General features: G+C 43.9%; 2 protein-coding genes across 3 annotated transcripts in view; both read left to right on the top strand.

Annotated features, from left to right (window-relative positions):
* Nucleotides 1-18,775, top strand: part of LOC125291843 (ribosomal RNA processing protein 1 homolog B-like) — a 38,071-nt gene that overhangs the window by 13,903 nt on the left and 5,393 nt on the right. Inside the window, 6 exon segments of the mRNA XM_048238761.1 lie at nt 3,628-3,725; nt 4,792-4,811; nt 5,677-5,814; nt 13,482-13,874; nt 14,141-14,736; nt 15,677-16,369. Of these exon segments, the coding sequence (XP_048094718.1) occupies nt 3,628-3,725; nt 4,792-4,811; nt 5,677-5,814; nt 13,482-13,874; nt 14,141-14,736; nt 15,677-16,369 (1,938 nt within the window).
* Nucleotides 12-2,880, top strand: LOC125291845 (E3 SUMO-protein ligase ZBED1). 2 transcript variants are annotated; one of them, XM_048238762.1, is made up of 3 exons: nt 12-1,080; nt 1,402-2,021; nt 2,119-2,880. In XM_048238762.1, the coding sequence occupies exons 1-3, from the start codon at nt 651-653 to the stop codon at nt 2,512-2,514; spliced, it is 1,446 nt and encodes a 481-aa protein (XP_048094719.1). In that variant the 5' UTR covers nt 12-650; the 3' UTR covers nt 2,515-2,880. The 2 variants fall into 2 exon arrangements, with proteins under 2 accessions (XP_048094719.1, XP_048094720.1); XM_048238763.1 differs by lacking the exon at nt 12-1,080 and having other exon boundaries at nt 1,295-2,021.

Raw genomic sequence — 18,775 nt, 5'->3', positions numbered from 1 at the left:
TATCACGATATCAACAATTGCGATGGACATATCGCAAAGATTAGTTAATTTTCGATAATTATGGCTAGTTCTACATTTTCTGTGCCTTGTATTCACATTCTGAACGTCTGAACATTATTTTACCAATCTGTCTTGCTGCCGAAGCCTGCCCCCTACCAGTTTAGGTGTGTGGTGTTTTAGGTGTTGAGGCGGGAGCTAGAAGTCGTGATGGCTGAAGGTAGTGAGTCGAGCGTACACTTGGGTGAAGAGGAATTGGTGGCTAAAAGAAAAAGCACGTCTTTTATATGAAAATATTTTGGTTTTAGGAAGGATGACTCGTTACAAACACGGGTACTTTGCAAGACTTTGCAAGCAGTGGTTGCAACTTGCCGAGGCAACACAACCAATCTCCACAGCCACCTGCAACACAATCATAAAGATCAGTATGAATAGGTCCAAAAAGCTAGCTTAAGCAGAAAAGCCGCTAATGTTATGCCAAGTCCAGCGGCGTCTAGCAGTAACATTAAAGTGACTTCAATTTAGCAGAGTTTTGAGAGTGTAACTCCTTATGTGAAATCATCAAAGCGCTACAAAGGTATAACGGCGGCCATCGCACGGTTTTTGGCTAAAGACATGATGTCTATGAATACCGTAAACAGAGCTTTGTGGAGATGATTGAGCAACTTGACCGAAGGTATCAAATTCCATCACGGAACTATTTTTCTCATGTCGCCATTCCCCAAATGTATGACGCATGTCGGAAAACAGTTAACCTCGAACTTGGTGGAGCTGACTACTATGCAAGTACAACAGACCTTTGGTCAAGTCGTACAACACAGCCCTACATGAATTTCACCGTGCATTTCCTCACTGAAGATTTTGAATTGAAAACACGGTGTCTAGAGACTGTATACTTCCCCGAATCGCACACTGGTGAAAATATAGCGTTTGGATTACGTGAAGTATTGGCCAGTTGGAATTTACAGGAAGACCAGCAAGTGTGCATAACCACGGATACCGGCGCCAACGTCGTGAAGGCAACTCAATTGAACAGCTGGGTCAGACTTCAGTGTTTTGGCCACAGGCTGCACCTTGCCATCGGTAAGTGGCCTAGCCTAAACTGATCTGCTTGTCACTGTACCTTACTCTGTACTATAGCCTACTATTATTGTTTTATGACGAGGTCTAATTATTCATTGACAAGATAGAAAGTAAAGATTTCATTACTTCTTAATAAGAAATAACTGTATTGTATAGCATGTTGCTTTTTATGCAAGTTATTTATTTTAATTCTGGTATACACAAATTAGGTGATTTTTCGTTGTCTGGAATGTTGTTGTCCTACTGCTGGTATTGTTAGGCTGTTGTATGTTTGAAATCATACATGCCTGTCTTATATTTAATCTTCTGCCTGCCCCTTAGAAAATGCTCTTAAACATGATGGCCGCATTTCTCGAGCAACTGGACTTTGCAGGAAGTTGGTGGGACATTTCTCCCATAGCTGGAAAGAGAAAATGGCGCTAAAAAAGGCACAGCAGGAGCATAACCTCCCAGAACACTCACTCGTTACAGAATGCCAAACAAGGTGGGGATCCAGGCAAAAAATGATAGAGAGAGTCCTTGAGCAGCACCGGGCTTTATCTGATGTCCTGTCAGAAGACAGAAAATCAGGGCATTTGGTACCTACCTGGCAGGACCTGGATGTGCTTGAGTCTGTAAACCAGGCATTACAGCCTCTGCAAGAATTTACTGATGCACTCTCAGGTGAGAGTTACGTAAGTGTTTCATATGTGAAACCAGTTCTTCATCTGATGAAGACATCAGTTCTTGCAGAGAAGGAAGACGACTCTGACTTCACAAAATCCATTAAGATGAAAATTCTAAACTACATGAGCTGTAAATATGATTACTCTGCAACCCAAGAACTTCTGGACATGGCATGCTTCGTGGACCCCAGATTCAAAGCAAGCTACATTAACAGTGACAAGGTTGCAGACATTGAGACCAGAGTGATGTCAGAAATGGAAGCAACCGCATGGAAGGTGATTAGGTTATAATGGTCATTTCACATACACATATTGCATGATCTTAAACCATGACATATTTTTTTTTCACTCTGTGTTCTTTTCTCTGTTGTAGGAGAGACGTCCTGCTGACAGTGGGGCCCAGAGTGTGGATCCACCTAGCACCACTTTGAAGAAAGCAAGAAAATCACTGGGCAGTTTCTTCAAGACGGCCCCAATCCCTGTTTCACCTTCTGTGCAATTGGAACGAGCTGTAGAAGCTGAACTGAACAGCTACTTGCTGTCGCCTACCATAGATAGTGAGGCAGACCCTCTGGCCTGGTGGAGACTCCACGGGGTTCACTTCCCACAGCTCAGTAAACTAGCTAGAAAGTATCTCTGTATACCTGCAAGTAGTTCACCTTCAGAGAGACTTTTTAGTACATCAGGGAATGTTGTGACATGCCAACGCACATGCTTAAAACCTAGCAAAGTAAACATGCTTGTTTTCTTAGCCAAAAACTTGCCATAAAGCATCCTCACACATGTGTACACACACACGCACACACACACACACACTTTAACGTTGCACTGCATTGCCTTGATGATGCCAATGATGGTCATCACACAGTGTTTGTTCTTGACCATGTGTATTTTAGTTTAACTACATTGTTGCACTTTATTCCTTGTGCCTTTTTGGCCAAGAACTCCCCATTATTGTTTTATTATTGTTATGTTCTGTTGTTTTTCCTGTCGTCATGTAAGCCACCAGACCCCATTCTGCAACACGTTCTTGACTCAACAAATTAGTGGTCAGAAAAAAGTTACCATTTTAAGTTGGCATGCAGTTAAATAATTATGTTTACATTTATTTTAAATAATTTTTGAATGTTTTAAGTAGTTTTCATGTTTTTATTTATTTCAACTTAATTTTGTTGACCATAGCAGGAAATCTTTCAAAGGCTAAGATGATTTATGGCGGCATTGCTTCTTAGCCACATTTTTTCCTAATAAAATAATGTTGGAATGGAATCAATCCAATTCTTTTTTTTTTTAAGTATGCATCAGTCTATGCTAGCATCAAGTAGAATGGAGGAAAACATTACATATTTAAATATCGCAAGTTATATCGTTATCGCAGTACTCAGTAATGTTATCGCATGTTTTTCTAATATCGCGCAGCCCTAGCGCGCGCACGTTTGTGCCAACAGTGCTCTTTTATGCCTACTCCTCCCTAGGGCTGGCAAAAAATCGATTTAAATCGAAAATCAAGGTTTTTTTTTTTTTTAAATCAATTTTTAAATCCGATCACTGAAAAATGATCTGGCATACAGTAAGTGTGTGTGTGTGTGAACTATTTGTTTCTCAGCAAAAGCCATAACGAAACGGTAACAAATAAATGTAAAGAGACATATCGTGGAGTTTAATTTTTTTGTTTTGGGAAGTAGCCGTATAATAAGCGGTAAAATGTATAGAAGTAGTGTGTGTGTGTGTGTGTGTGCGCATGTGTGCGTGTGCACTTACTCAATCCTCCTCTCTTGTCTGGTGTGTGTGTGTGTGTGTGTTTGCACTTACTCAATCCTCTCTTGTCTGGTGTGTGTGTATGTGTGTTTGCACTTACTCAATCCTCCTCTCTTGTCTGTAGTTCAACTTCGGCGCCGTGGCCGACAGACTCTTCCAGCTGGCCAGCAAAACCAACACGGCCACTCACAACAGAACCAAACTCTACAAGCTGGTCAAGACGTGAGTGTACACACACACACACACACACACACACACTCACTCACTCACTCACTCACTCACTTATAAGTATATATACTCTTTTGATCCCGTGAGGGAAATTTGGTCTCTGCATTTATCCCAATCCATGAATTAGTGAAACACACTCAGCACACAGTGAACACACAGTGAGGTGAAGCACACACTAATCCCGGCACAGTGAGCTGCCTGCAACAACAGCGGCGCTCGGGGAGCAGTGAGGGGTCAGGTGCCTTGCTCAAGGGCACTTCAGCCGTGCCTACTGGTCGGGTTTCGAACCGGCAACCCTCCGGTTACAGGTCCGGAGTGCTAACCAGTGGGCCACGGCTACCGGGAATCGAACCCGGACCTCCGCGTGGCAGGCGAGAATTCTACCACACACCCAACAACAACTGAAACTTCAGTCTTATCCACCACTCTCTCGCCTGTACTACTGTAACTGACTGGGATCTTAAAGAGACCTCTCTTGTGGGCCACCACCACTCATCATACCCGTCCTTAGTGCTGCTGCTGCTGACTCACTCATCATACCCGTCCTTAGTGCTGCTGCTGACTCACTCATCATACCCGTCCTTAGTGCTGCTGCTGACTGACTCACTCATCATACCCGTCCTTAGTGCTGCTGCTGTCTCTGACTGACTCACTCGTCATACCCGTCCTTAGTGCTGCTGCTGTCTCTGACTGACTCACTCGACCGTCGACCTGACAAAAACCTGTAACGTACATAGGCGGACCTCGGCTACCTATGCGCCAATGAGAGCTACACTGAGCTAAAGCCGGACTACAGATTAGGTGTGCCTAATGAACTCGCGTATCTAACAGTAGTTCCGCATTACATTAATTAATCCGCACACAAGTTTTATGTATTTTTATACCGTGTATTCTCCGTGTAAATTCATGCACCAAACCGTGACGCCCGTACCGTTTGGGTTCAATACAAATACATGAACCGTTACACCCCTAACACACACACACACACACACACACACACGCGCGCGCGCGCACGCACACACACACAAACCCTGTACTTAACTTGTGTTTTTTTTTGCAGATTCCGTGACCTGAGTGAAGGTAAGGTTTCCTCCTCATCCAACGTGCACTCACACACACACATCTCATACACACTCACACACGCCTCATACACACACTCACACTCACACACAGTAGTGACTCAGACTCCCACACTCACTCTCTCTCTCTCCTGTGTTCCACACTCACACTCACACACACGCATACACACACACTCACACACACTCACACACACTTACACACTCTCTCTCTCTCCCCTGTGTTCTACACACTCTCTCTCTCTCTCTCTCTCTCTCTCTCTCTCTCTCTCTCTCCTGTGTTCTACACACTCTCTCTCTCTCTCTCTCTCTCTCTCTCTCTCCCTGTGTTCTACACACTCTCTCTCTCTCTCTCTCTCCCTGTGTTCTACACACTCTGTTCTACACACTCTCCTGTGTTCTACTCTCTCTCTCTCTCTCTCCCCTCTCTCTCTCTCTCTCCCCCTGTGTTCTCCCCTGTGTTCTCTCTCTCTCTCTCCCCTCTCCCCTGTGTTCTCACACTCTCTCTTCTGTATATACACTCTCTCTCTCTCTCTCTCTCTCTCTCTCTCTCTCTCTCTCTCTCTCTCTCTCTCTCTCTCTCTCCCCTGTGTTCTACACACACTCTCTCACTCTCTCTCTCTCTCCTGTGTTCCCCACACACACACACACACACACTCTCACACTCACTCTCCTGTGTTCCACACACACACACACACTCACACTCACACTCTCTCCTGTGTTCCACACACACACACACACACACACACACGCACTCACTCACACACACACACACACTCACACTATCTCTCCTGCGTCCCACACACACACACACTCACACTATCTCTCCTGTGTTCCACACACACACTCACACTCTGGTGTGTGTGCAGGTGTGTTCCCACAGGATGAGGGTCCAGAGGCTGTGTCCACAGATGAGGATGACGATGAGTTCCGCTCCAGGAGGAAGAGGAAGAAGAAGCAGCGTCGAGGGGAGGAGGCAGAGGACACGCCCCCAAAACGCAAGAAAGGTAATAAGCTGCACAAACGCACACTGTGAAAGTAGCATTACAACTTTCCACACACGCACGCACACACACAAACACAAACACGCACACGCACACATACATCTTTCGGGCCGCTGGGTTTTTATATTGAGGTTTGTGTGTCTACTTTATCCGAACCAGTGCAGTGTGTGTATGTGTGTGGGTACTTTATCGGAACCAGTGCAGTGTGTGTGTGTGTGTGTTTGTGTGCGTGTGTGTACTTTATTGGAACCAGTGCATTGTTGTGTGTGTGTGTGTGTGTGTGTCTACTTTATCGGATGTGAATTGAGTAGCAATCGGGGCTTCGCTTTCGGTCGGTTGATATGAATTTTTTAACTGTCTGCAGCCTAAAGTAAGAGGAGTGTAGAGCACTTTAACATGGTTGAGAGGAGTTGGAGTTGTAGTCTCAGGAGTGTGTCTGGTGTGTGTTGTATGGAGTTGGGGAGTTGTAGTAGTCTCAGCAGTGTGTGTGTGTGTTTACCTCACCAAGGGGAAAAGACTATAGGCATCAGGCTTGACTTAAACATTATTTTCCCTAGTTAAAATTTTTCCTAAGATAAAATGTAGCAAAATAACAATATATATATCAATGTAGCGTGTAGTTGTTGTTGTTGTTGTTACTATGCTAGAGTAAATGCCTATGCTAGTGTAAATGCCTATGCTAGTGAACATGCCTATGCTGGTGTAAATGCCTATGCTGGTGTAAATGCCTATGCTGGTGAACATGCCTATGCTAGAGTAAATGCCTATGCTGGTGAACATGCCTATGCTAGAGTAAATGCCTATGCTAGTGAACATGCCTATGCTAGAGTGAATGCCTATGCTAGTGTGAATGCCTATGCTAGTGAACATGCCTATGCTAGAGTGAATGCCTATGCTAGAGTGAATGCCTATGCTAGAGTGAATGCCTATGCTAGAGTGAATGCCTATGCTAGTGAACATGCCTATGCTAGTGTGAATGCCTATGCTGGTGTGAATGCCTATGCTAGTGAACATGCCTATGCTAGTGTGAATGCCTATGCTAGAGTAAATGCCTATGCTAGTGTGAATGCCTATGCTAGTGAACATGCCTATGCTAGTGTGAATGCCTATGCAAGTGTAAATGCCTATGCTAGAGTAAATGCCTATGCTAGAGTAAATGCCTATGCTAGAGTAAATGCCTATGCTAGTGTGAATGCCTATGCTAGAGGAAATGCCTATGCTAGTGTGAATGCCTATGCTAGAGTAAATGCCTATGCTAGTGTGAATGCCTATGCTGGTGTAAATGCCTATGCTAGAGTGAATGCCTATGCTAGTGTGAATGCCTATGCTAGTGTAAATGCCTATGCTAGTGTGAATGCCTATGCTAGTGTGAATGCCTATGCTGGTGTAAATGCCTATGCTAGAGTAAATGCCTATGCTAGTGAACATGCCTATGCTGGTGTAAATGCTAGTGTAGTGTTGGGCGGTATGACCAAAAATGTATATCACAGTATTTTTCAAAATGGTTTCACGGTATATGACAGTATTTTTTTTTTTCATGCATAATCAGGTGTTCACAGCATTTTCTACAGGTTGAGAGAGGAATTACTGCAGTAGATTGACTTTGGATGGTCTATTTTATTGTTGTGATGAGTGAATATTGTAGAATAACTCCACACTAGTAGTAATGCAGGTTTGCATGGCCCCAGAAAATGATGCTGTTTACAAAAAGAGACACTTTTACTGTGCAACATTTTGTATAACACCAATACAAAAAGTAGTGCAACTTGCAATAATCATACTTTTTTTTTAAAATGATACAATTAAAAATAAAAACTCTCTGCTAATATGCTTACTCTGTCAGATCGGACTATCAGAAACATGCCTTAGTGTTATTGTGTGGTTTACATCAGTGTTTCTCAAACTTTTTTCAGACGAAGGACCACTTACCAATAAAAAAGAAACGCATGGACCACCTAGCTAAAAAAAAACCTCCTTCAACAGTATATTATCCTACACAATAGGCCTACTCACTGAATCACCTTGCTTATTGTCTTTGCACTTTGCTTATTGTGTCAGAGGATTCATATGATTTAAATTGGCATATCTTACATAGATCGTGTTGCAGAACTGTTTGGATTTACATACAAGTTGGTTCAATATTGCAAACACTTCATCTATATTATATTTCACCACGTCTGCTCACGGACCACTTGGGATAGCTTGCGGACCACCAGTGGTCCCTGGACCACACTTTGGGAAAAACTGGTTTACATGACGTTAGTGGTAGGCTAACGATAACTTCATGTGGATGTCTTGTTCGCCTGCCATGAGCTTTGGTTCGGTTCACTAGGCAAAACGTTAACAGTTTTGGTGCACTGATGACAGTCGGGATCATCTCTAACTAGCCAGCTAGTATTGCTCAGTTCATGTCTATAACATGCTTTACTTGCTACCTGGATAATTTCAGCTAGTATTGTTCAGTTCATGTCTATAACATGCTTTACTTGCTACCTGGATAATTTCAGCTAGTATTGTTCAGTTCATGTCTATAACATGCTTTACTTGCTACCTGGATAATTTCAGTGCATGTCTATAACATGCTTTACTTGCTACCTGGATAATTTCAGCTAGTGTTGCTCAGTGCATGTATATAACATGCTTTACTTGCTACCTGGATAATTTCAGCTAGTATTGCTCAGTTCATGTCTATAACATGCTTTACTTGCTACCTGGATAATTTCAGTGCATGTCTATAACATGCTTTACTTGCTACCTGGATAATTTCAGCTAGTATTGCTCAGTGCATGTCTATAACATGCTTTACTTGCTACCTGGATAATTTCAGCTAGTATTGCTCAGTGCATGTCTATAACATGCTTTACTTGCTACCTGGATAATTTCAGCTAGTATTGCTCAGTGCATGTCTATAACATGCTTTACTTGCTACCTGGATAATTTCAGCTAGTATTGCTCAGTGCATGTCTATAACATGCTTTACTTGCTACCTGGATCATCTCTAACTAGCCAGCTAGTATTGCTCAGTGCATGTCTATAACATGCTTTACTTGCTACCTGGATCATCTCTAACTAGCCAGCTAGTATTGTTCAGTTCATGTATATAACATGCTTTACTTGCTACCTGGATAATTTCAGCGAATATTCTTAAGGTAAGATGAATAAGATAATTAAACTTCACTGTGTTCGGTGGGTTGCTAAGTAACGGCATCGCCAACTAGCCAGCTAGTAACAGCTGTTGAATAATCTCAGTGGAAACTAGAATTTTCGTGCCGGTAAATCCCTTTCAATGCATGTATCCCTTAACATTTTTCCTTAATTAACCCTTAGAACCCGATTGACGCAAAGTGCGTCAAAAAACACACCCTTTCTTCTCTGTTACATTGCTCCGCGACTGTTCATCACAACGAGATAAAACTTTTATTTTATGACAGAGAAGAAGGGGCTTTCCAAAGAGACTACGCACTTGTCTGTACCATCAAGTATGAAAATTAAAAAAAAATCATGAAATTAAATAAAATTGCATCATATTTCAAGTCTATCCTTCTCGGCGCTCACCTGCGCACCCATTACTCGTTTGAATTACTCAACAACCTTGATCGCATAGATATGGCAAGCATATCAGACAAAAGAGGAGAAACAGGGCTATCCATTGGTACCATGGATATCGATCTTTCTGGCTTATAAAACAGACGAAGTGATTGCAAAATATTAACGCCATGTACACAAACCAACGCTGCACACCCATTACTCGGAGTAATTACTCGCGGACCCGCATCGGATATAAATGCCACCTATGTTAGATGAAAGAGGAGACACAGAGCTATCGTTTGATACCAAATACATCCTTCTGGGTTATAAAACAGACGAAGTGACAGCAAAATAATAACTTCATATAGCTGGACTTACCCCACATTTTTGTCTGTTTTTGTGGCAAAGCATGTTTATAATCCAACGCTATCGTGTGTTTCTCTATGGCAAAACATGTTCATAATCCGGTTTTGAGATCCTAGCAAATTCCTGCATGGCATCCAATTCAAGGCTCACATTGCGTCCCAATTTGTTCATCAAAGAAACACCTTTTTTGCCTTTACTTTGTTCATGGCAATGCAGTAAAAAGTTGAGAATCATCATGAGTGCATACACCATAGTCACACATGCTAACAGGCAAACTTGGGTCAAGTCAGGTCAGATCAGTTCGTGTCACAGATATGGAGCGCAGAATGGTCATTTTTCATCGCTAAATAAAAAATGGCATTTATTTCTGTAAATCACACACCACATATTTCTGTAAATTGCTCAGCCCCAGAGTATCCCTTCAACATGGCAATTATATTGCCCGTTTCGGGACCGTCTGCCCTACACACACATGAAATGCATGTAGAGCTATGAGCTTGCTGTGGTGAGATACAGGTCAAAATATAAGAATTTTTATAATATGATTTTTATATTTTAATTCTTTAAAAATCTAAATAAAATCAATGCTAGTAGTAATACATGAAATGATGGCAGATCTGGATAGCCTAGACTCTGCTGAAAAAAACAATATATAATATGTGTGTGTGGCACTTACAATGACCAGAATAAATCCTTATGAATAAAGGTAGTGAAAATGCCCTAAAAACAGCTTAGGGTTCTAAGGGTTAAAGAAACAATTTAAGGTATTCTGTACAACACCCTTAAATAAATCCCTTACCTAAGGAAAAATTGAGCCTTAAGGGTCATACTTCAAGGGAAAACCTTAAGGGTCATACTTCAGGGGAAAACCTTAAGGGTCATACTACGTGTTTTGTGTTTACCCTCACCACGGCTCACAGTCGCATCATGCGGGCGTGCGTGTTTAGAAGCACAACATTGAAAACAGTCCCGTCTGAAACAGTGTCGCGTGGCGCAGCGTTCCAAACATTGTGTAATCCAATACACCGGTATGGCGATATATTAAAAATACATATCATAACGTAAATATGCACCGGTATGGCGGTATATTAAAAATACATATCTAAAATATAAACCGGTATATGGTGTGCACTGGTTTAGCGCCCAGCACTATGCTAGTGATTTACATTAAAACACCCCTGGTAGTGATGTACATTAAAACACCCCTGCTAGTGATATACATTAAAACACCCATGCCATCAATATGCTAGTGATATATATTAAATCACCCCTGCTAGTGATGTACATTAAAACACCCCTGCCAGCACTATGCTAGTGATATACATTAAAACACCCCTGCCATCAATATGCTAGTGATATATATTAAATCACCCCTGCTAGTGATGTACAGTAAAACACCCCTGCCAGCACTATGCTAGTGATGTACATTAAAACACCCCTGCTAGTGATATACATTAAAACACCCCTGCCAGCACTATGCTAGTGATATACATTAAAACACCCCTGCCAAAATGGTTCACTCTACTAATCATCTACGAAACCCCTGTATAGTGGTGCTGTCCGGTTTCCCCACGAGAACCCAGGAAGTTCACACAGAGTTTGAATTGTGGTGAGTTAGAGGTCTGCACAGGACTGCTTTTTCCGCTCCCGCAATATTCTGTTTGAAGACAAAGAAAGTGCAAGTGAATGTTTGTACCTAATTTCAGGGGAAAACCCACCCTACAGGCATTTATGATCTATACATTTCTCAAGAATGTGAGGACTTAGACGTTGACTTGATTTGTTGATCTGTTTTCTGTGAGTCAAAGTGAATATTTGGATGACATGGATTTTGTTGAGGTTTATTCACCACAGTGGGATGTACATAAGCTCAGTGACCTTTGACCTCAGTCTACCAAAATCTTACAAGTTATTCTTTGGGTCCAAGTGACTGTTTCTAGCCCTGAGATATGTTGGAGATATCACATTCACAGAAATTGGACCTACGGGTATACTGGTTTATGTCACCCGATGATGTCACTTTCAGTTATCTTAAGGTCCCTTGTGTAACGTTTTCAGTTGTTTGTTAGCAAAATCAACATTTAACAAAATCAACATTTCCCATTCATAAATGTGGCCCCATTCATGTTTAATTACCACCACCACCAAATTGAAGCATACCTATTGGCTTAGAAATCCTCATTTACATTTACATAGCGCACTGTCGACTCGCCGTGTGCCATTTTAAAATAACGGTGGCCAGCAATGGACATATGCGAAATACAGCTCAGTCTTTGGCGTCTGCATGCATAGAAAAAAATAGCTTGGATTCATCTGCAGAATTCCCTACATTCAGCAATGTATGTCCCCGGTTCACTTGATCTCTAGTTTCTAGACCCAGAGACAGTTGACAACCTAACATCGTTGTACTAGGACTAGTAAACTACCACAAAGTTGCTGAACGTGTGTTATTTCAGGTTAGTTTGAATTGCAACAATATACAAGTTTAACTAAAGTCCTTAGCTGCTACCTAGGTAGCGAACATAACTAGCTGTTCCCATTTACTTTCCGTTTACTGTGCTAAAGTTAGCTAGCTAGCTCAGTTAACAGACAAAATGAAACTATGTATTCCGTGTCCGAAAGAGTGTTTCATTGGCATCACACAAGCAATGGCAATAAAATAGTACACAAAATGTTATTAATATGTTTTTATTGCTTATTCAGAGAGAAGTTTATGCTTCGACGAGCCTGGGAGTCCAGAACCAGTGCCAGTTTTGATGTGTGACTGCTCCCGTAGTTCTAAACGAGGTAGCACTTGAGACGTTGGGTGCTATGTAACTCCTAACCACTAGGTGGGAGAATTTCTTACACAGGGGGGCTTTAAGGAATATATTGCACTCAGGACAACTAAATCTAGTTTGGATTTGATCAGTAAACATGACTGATGAACATATATCCTAATTTGTCCACCATAAATGACCTTAACATTATTTTTTAACCAATCATTGCAGTAAATATGTATTTGACATCACTGGCTAGTCCACAGATGGCCCTTTCATGTGGCAAAGGAATTTTGAAAAAAGGAGGTTGCTCATCGGAGATATTCAGGTCTGAATATTGATATTTTTGGGGTATTTGCCAAAAGGCATGGACAAGTGCAGTCCTGGACTGACACCCGTCACAGTTTACACCTTGTAACTCGTTTTAGGGGCCGTCTACACAATGCTGTTTTTTTTAAACCGGTGAATTTTTGTTATTGGTTACACCTTGCGTGTACACCACGCCGGCAGTTCAGGAGACTGTAACCGATAGTTTTTGTAACCGGGTTCCGAAGTGGGAATTTTTGAAACCGCCGGCTAACTTTTGCCGTGTAGACGCGTGTAGAGGGCACAGCCGGCAATTTTATGATGACATAGCCCCACCTCTCAACTCAGCCACCGCACTCAAAAAACAAGGAGGGGGTCTTAACTCCCCCTGTGTTGTTTCAAATGTTGTACTATTAAGTTGAGTGTAGACACCGCGACACAGGTTCGTGGATATGAGCGTCGCGATTACGGTTTCGATACAGTTACAGCCCTAGTGTGTATACGTGTGTGTGTGTATGTGTGTACTAACCCTAGCCAGTAGACTATTACCAGTAGGTAAGAACACATTTGATCACTCATTCGCTCACTTACGCACGCACACGCACACACACACACACGCACACACACACACACACACACACACACACACACACACACACACACACAGACACACACACGGTCTCACTGGATGAGCGTTTGCTGGTCCTGCAGGGAAGGATGGCCAGGCAGAGACACAAGAAAGCGGCCACAAGAGCAAACACAAGAAGAAGAAGAAGAAGAAGGACACGCCCACACAGGAAGCTGTTCCCGCTGAGGACACTCCCACACAGGAAGCAGCTCCTGCTGAGGACACGCCCACACAGGAAGCTGTTCCCGCTGAGGACACGCCCACACAGGAAGCTGTTCCCGCTGAGGACACGCCCACACAGGAAGCTGTTCCCGCTGAGGACACGCCCACACAGGAAGCTACTGCCGCAGAGGACACGCCCACACAGGAAGCAACTGCCGCAGAGGACACGCCCACACAGGAAGCAGCTCCTGCTGAGGACACGCCCACACAGGAAGCAACTCCCGCTGAGGACACGCCCACACAGGAAGCAACTCCTGCTGAGGACACTACCCAATAGGAAGCAACTCCCGGCTGAGGACACGTTCACATTGGAAGCAACTCCCCGCTGAGGACACGACGCCACACCGAAGCAGCTCCGCAGAGGACACGCTCAAGACCGAAGCAGCTCCTGCAGAGGACACGCCCACACCGGAAGCAACTCCCGCTGAGGACACGCCCACACCGGAAGCAACTCCCGCTGAGGACACGCCCACACCGGAAGCAACTCCTGCAGAGGACACGCCTACACCGGAAGCAACTCCCGCTGAGGACACGCCCACACTGGAAGCAGCTCCTGCAGAGGACACGCCTACACAGGAACCAGTTACACCTTTAGACACGCCCTCACAGGAAGCCACTTCTACTGAGGACACGCCCACACAGGAAGCAGCTCCTACTGAGGACACGCCCACACAGGAAGCAGCTCCCACTATGGATCCACCTGCAGAGAAAACGGTAGACACGCCTTCTATCTTACAGGCCACGCCCCCTGCAGAAGATGAGCCTATTGTGTTGGACACTGTCTGCGTGATGTCAGACCGTTCGTCAGTGTCACTGCAGCAGCAGGAGGGAGAGGCCTCTGAATCCAGCCAATCAATAACAGAGGCTCCCGCAAGTTGCCAATTAGAGGCAGGGATTGCAGGGGAAGTGCAGCCAGCAGAAGGAAAACCCAGGAAGAGGAAGAAGAGAAGCAGGAAGGAGGAAAAGGAAACGCATCATCACCAGCAGCCCAGTCTAGAAGCAGCTTACACACACATACCTGAGTCTGCTGAGGTCACAGACGAACACACACCTGAAGAAGCAATAGCAGATGAGGTGATTACAGAGACGCCACTAAAGAAAAAGAAAAAGAAGAAAGTAGTGAAGGCTCCAGAAGAAAGTAGCGACGCACACACACTCGACACGACAGACGCACACACACTCGACACGACAGACAGACCCACACCTGAAGAAGCAATATCAGATGAGGTGATTACAGAGACGCCACTAAAGAAAAAGAAAAAGAAGAAAGTAGTGAAGGCTCCAGAAGAGAGCAGCGACACACACACACTCGACACGTTGGACACACACACACTCGACACGGACACACACACACCTGAAGAAGCAATAGCAGATGAGGTGATTACAGAGACGCCACTAAAGAAAAAGAAAAAGAAGAAAGCAGTGAACGCTCCAGAAGAGAGCAGCGACACACACACACTCGACACGTTGGACACACACACACCTGAGGTCACAGATGAGGTGATTACAGAGACGCCACTAAAGAAAAAGAAAAAGAAGAAAGCAGTGAACGCTCCAGAAGAGAGCAGCTTAATGCCACACACTCGACACGTTGGACACACACACACCTGAGGTCACAGATGAGGTGATTACAGAGACGCCACTAAAGAAAAAGAAAAAGAAGAAAGCAGTGAACGCTCCAGAAGAGAGCAGCGACGCACACACACTCGACACGTTGGACACACACACACCTGAGGTCACAGATGAGGTGATTACAGAGACGCCACTAAAGAAAAAAGAAAAAAGAAGAAAAGTAGTGAAGGTTTCCAGAAGAGAGCAGCCAACACACACACACACGCTGGACACACACACACTCGACACGGACACACACACACCTGAGGTCACAGATGAGGTGATTACAGAGACGCCACTAAAGAAAAAGAAAAAGAAGAAAGTAGTGAACGCTCCAGAAGAGAGCAGCGACACACACACACTCGACACGACAGACGCACACACACCTGAGACGCCAGGTGCAGACAAAGTGAACGGAGATACCCCTCTGAAGAAGAAGAGAAAAGTAGTGAACGTTCCAGAAGAGAGCAGCGACGCACACACACTCGACACGTTGGACACACACACACTCGACACGTTGGACACACACACACCTGAGGTCACAGATGAGGTGATTACAGAGACGCCACTAAAGAAAAAGAAAAAGAAGAAAGTAGTGAAGGCTCCAGAAGAGAGCAGCGACACACACACACTCGACACGTTGGACACACACACACTCGACACGTTGGACACACACACACCTGAGGTCACAGATGAGGTGATTACAGAGACGCCACTAAAGAAAAAGAAAAAGAAGAAAGTAGTGAACGCTCCAGAAGAGAGCAGCGACACACACACACTCGACACGACAGACGCACACACACCTGAGACGCCAGGTGCAGACAAAGTGAACGGAGATACCCCTCTGAAGAAGAAGAGAAAAGTGGTGAACGCTCCAGAAGAGAGCAGCGACACACACACACCTGAAGAAGCAATAGCAGATGAGGTGATTACAGAGACGCCACTAAAGAAAAAGAAGAAAGTGGTAAAGGCTCCAGAAGAAAGCAGCGATACACACACACTCGACACGTTGGACACACACACTCTCGACACGACAGACACACACACACCTGAAGAGATGGTTGCTGTCAGCAATGCTGTGAAGAAGAAGACATTGGTGGATGGAAAAGTGAAAGAAAAGACAGGAGGGCACCAGAAGGTAACGTGAGCACACACACACTATACGCACACTACACACACACACACTATACACACTATACGCACACTACACACACACACACACACACACACTCTATACGCACACTACACACACACACACACTATAATACACCATAATCACGACACTATATATACACACACACAATAACTAATAATACACACACACACACACACACACACACACACACTAGACATTGGTGGATGGAGAAGTGAAAGAAAAGACAGGAGGGCACCAGAAGGTAACGTGAGCACACACACACATGCACACACACTATACACACTATACACACACTATATACGCACACTATATACACACTATACACACTATACACACACACACACTACACACACACTAGACATTGGTGGATGGAGAAGTGAAAGAAAAGACAGGAGGGCACCAGAAGGTAACGTGAGCACACACACACATGCACACACACACACACACACACACACGCACACATGCGCACACACACACATATATACACACACATTTAATATACCATACTCAACACCAGCACACCATACTCAACAGTCACACCATACTCCACCATACTCAACACAGTCAAACTATACTCGACACCATACTCAACAGTCACACTATACTCGACACCATACTCAACACCATCACACTATACTCAACACCATACTCCACCATACTCAACACCATCACACCATACTCCACCAAACTCAACACCGTTGCACTATACTCAACACCATCGCACCATACTCAACACCATCACACTATACTCAACACCATCGCACCATACTCAACACCATCACACTATACTCAACACCATACTCCACCATACTCAACACCATCACACCATACTCCACCAAACTCAACACCGTTGCACTATACTCAACACCATCGCACCATACTCAACACCATCACACTATACTCAACACCATTGCACCATACTCAACACCATCACACTATACTCAACACCATTGCACCATACTCCACCATACTCAACACCATCGCACCATACTCAACACCATCGCACCATACTCAACACCATCACACCATACTCAACACCATACTCAACACCTCCACAGACCATTACAGTCCCACTATCCAGGTAAACGGGGCTGGTACAGGAACCCTCCTAAATTTAGCCGTTGTGTCTCCACTGCTTACAGGACCTACCTATATGCAGACTTTGCTGCATGATCGTGACGCTAATTAGATTAAAATGCCATAGCTGCTGCTGTCCCACACTGATACTCCTTCGCTAAATCCTTTAGCATTTTGTTTACGTGTTCAGTTACAGTAACCTAAACATTCTTACTACCTAAATTAACCTATCCACCTTGGAGGCTAAAAATATCCGTGCTAGTTTCAAACATCAACATTTTTGCAACAGTTTAAGCTATTTTACGCAAATACCTTCAAATGGAGTAAACTGAAGTCAATAGACACCACAGGCTACTCCGAGTAGCTTTTTCAAATTAAATGTTGCATTATATAGGTTGCATTTGTAATTACTTGATAAATGAACCTACCATGAAACTTCTGATTAGTGAAAGTCTATTTTTTTAGCTGACATAATTTTTTTTTATTCACATTGTACCTGAACTCAACAAGCTAATGTAGCCTAACCTAGAGTCCATTTAGCTGTAGCGTCTGCCTTGCTGAACTCAACAAGCTAATGTAGCCTAACCTGGAGTCCATTTAGCTGTAGCGTCTGCCTTGCTGATCTCAACAAGCTAATGTAGCCTAACCTGGAGTCCATTTAGCTGTAGCGTCTGCCTTGCTGAACTCAACAAGCTAATTTAGCCTAACTTAGAATCCATTTAGCTGTAGCGTCTGCCTTGCTGGGTTTAAAGGTGAATCCATTTAGCTGTAGCGTCGGCCTTGCTGGGTTTAAATGTGAATCCATTTAGCTGTAGCGTCTGGCCTTGCTGGGTTTAAATGTGAATCCATTTAGCTGTAGCGTCTGCCTTGCTGGGTTTAAATGTGAATCCATTTAGCTGTAGCTGGGCCTTGCTGGGTTTAAATGTGAATCCATTTAGCTGTAGCGTCTGCCTTGCTGGGTTTAAAGGTGAATCCATTTAGCTGTAGCGTCGGCCTTGCTGGGTTTAAATGTGAATCCATTTAGCTGTAGCGTCTGCCTAGCTTTAGCGTCGGCCTTGCTGGGTTTAAATGTGAATCCATTTAGCTGTAGCGTCTGCCTTGCTGGGTTTAAATGTGAATCCATTTAGCTGTAGCGTCGGCCTTGCTGGGTTTAAATGTGAATCCATTTAGCTGTAGCGTCTGCCTTGCTGGGTTTAAATGTGAATCCATTTAGCTGTAGCGTCTGCCTTGCTGGGTTTAAATGTGAATCCATTTAGCTGTAGCGTCGGCCTTGCTGGGTTTAAATGTGAATCCATTTAGCTGTAGCGTCTG

The sequence above is a fragment of the Alosa alosa genome, chromosome 3, assembly GCF_017589495.1.
Source record: "Alosa alosa isolate M-15738 ecotype Scorff River chromosome 3, AALO_Geno_1.1, whole genome shotgun sequence".
In the NCBI taxonomy this organism is placed as follows: domain Eukaryota; kingdom Metazoa; phylum Chordata; class Actinopteri; order Clupeiformes; family Clupeidae; genus Alosa; species Alosa alosa.
This window is presented reverse-complemented; position numbering and strand designations above follow the sequence as displayed.

What these genes read in the sequence shown, in the direction of transcription:
- LOC125291845 (XM_048238762.1), top strand. Translation starts at nt 651, where the DNA reads ATGATTGAGCAACTTGACCGAAGGTATCAAATTCCATCACGGAACTAT. An exon ending in CAGGCTGCACCTTGCCATCG is followed by an intron (nt 1,081 to 1,401) that starts GTAAGTGGCCTA and finishes CCTGCCCCTTAG; the next exon opens with AAAATGCTCTTAAACATGAT. An exon ending in TGGAAGCAACCGCATGGAAG is followed by an intron (nt 2,022 to 2,118) that starts GTGATTAGGTTA and finishes TCTCTGTTGTAG; the next exon opens with GAGAGACGTCCTGCTGACAG.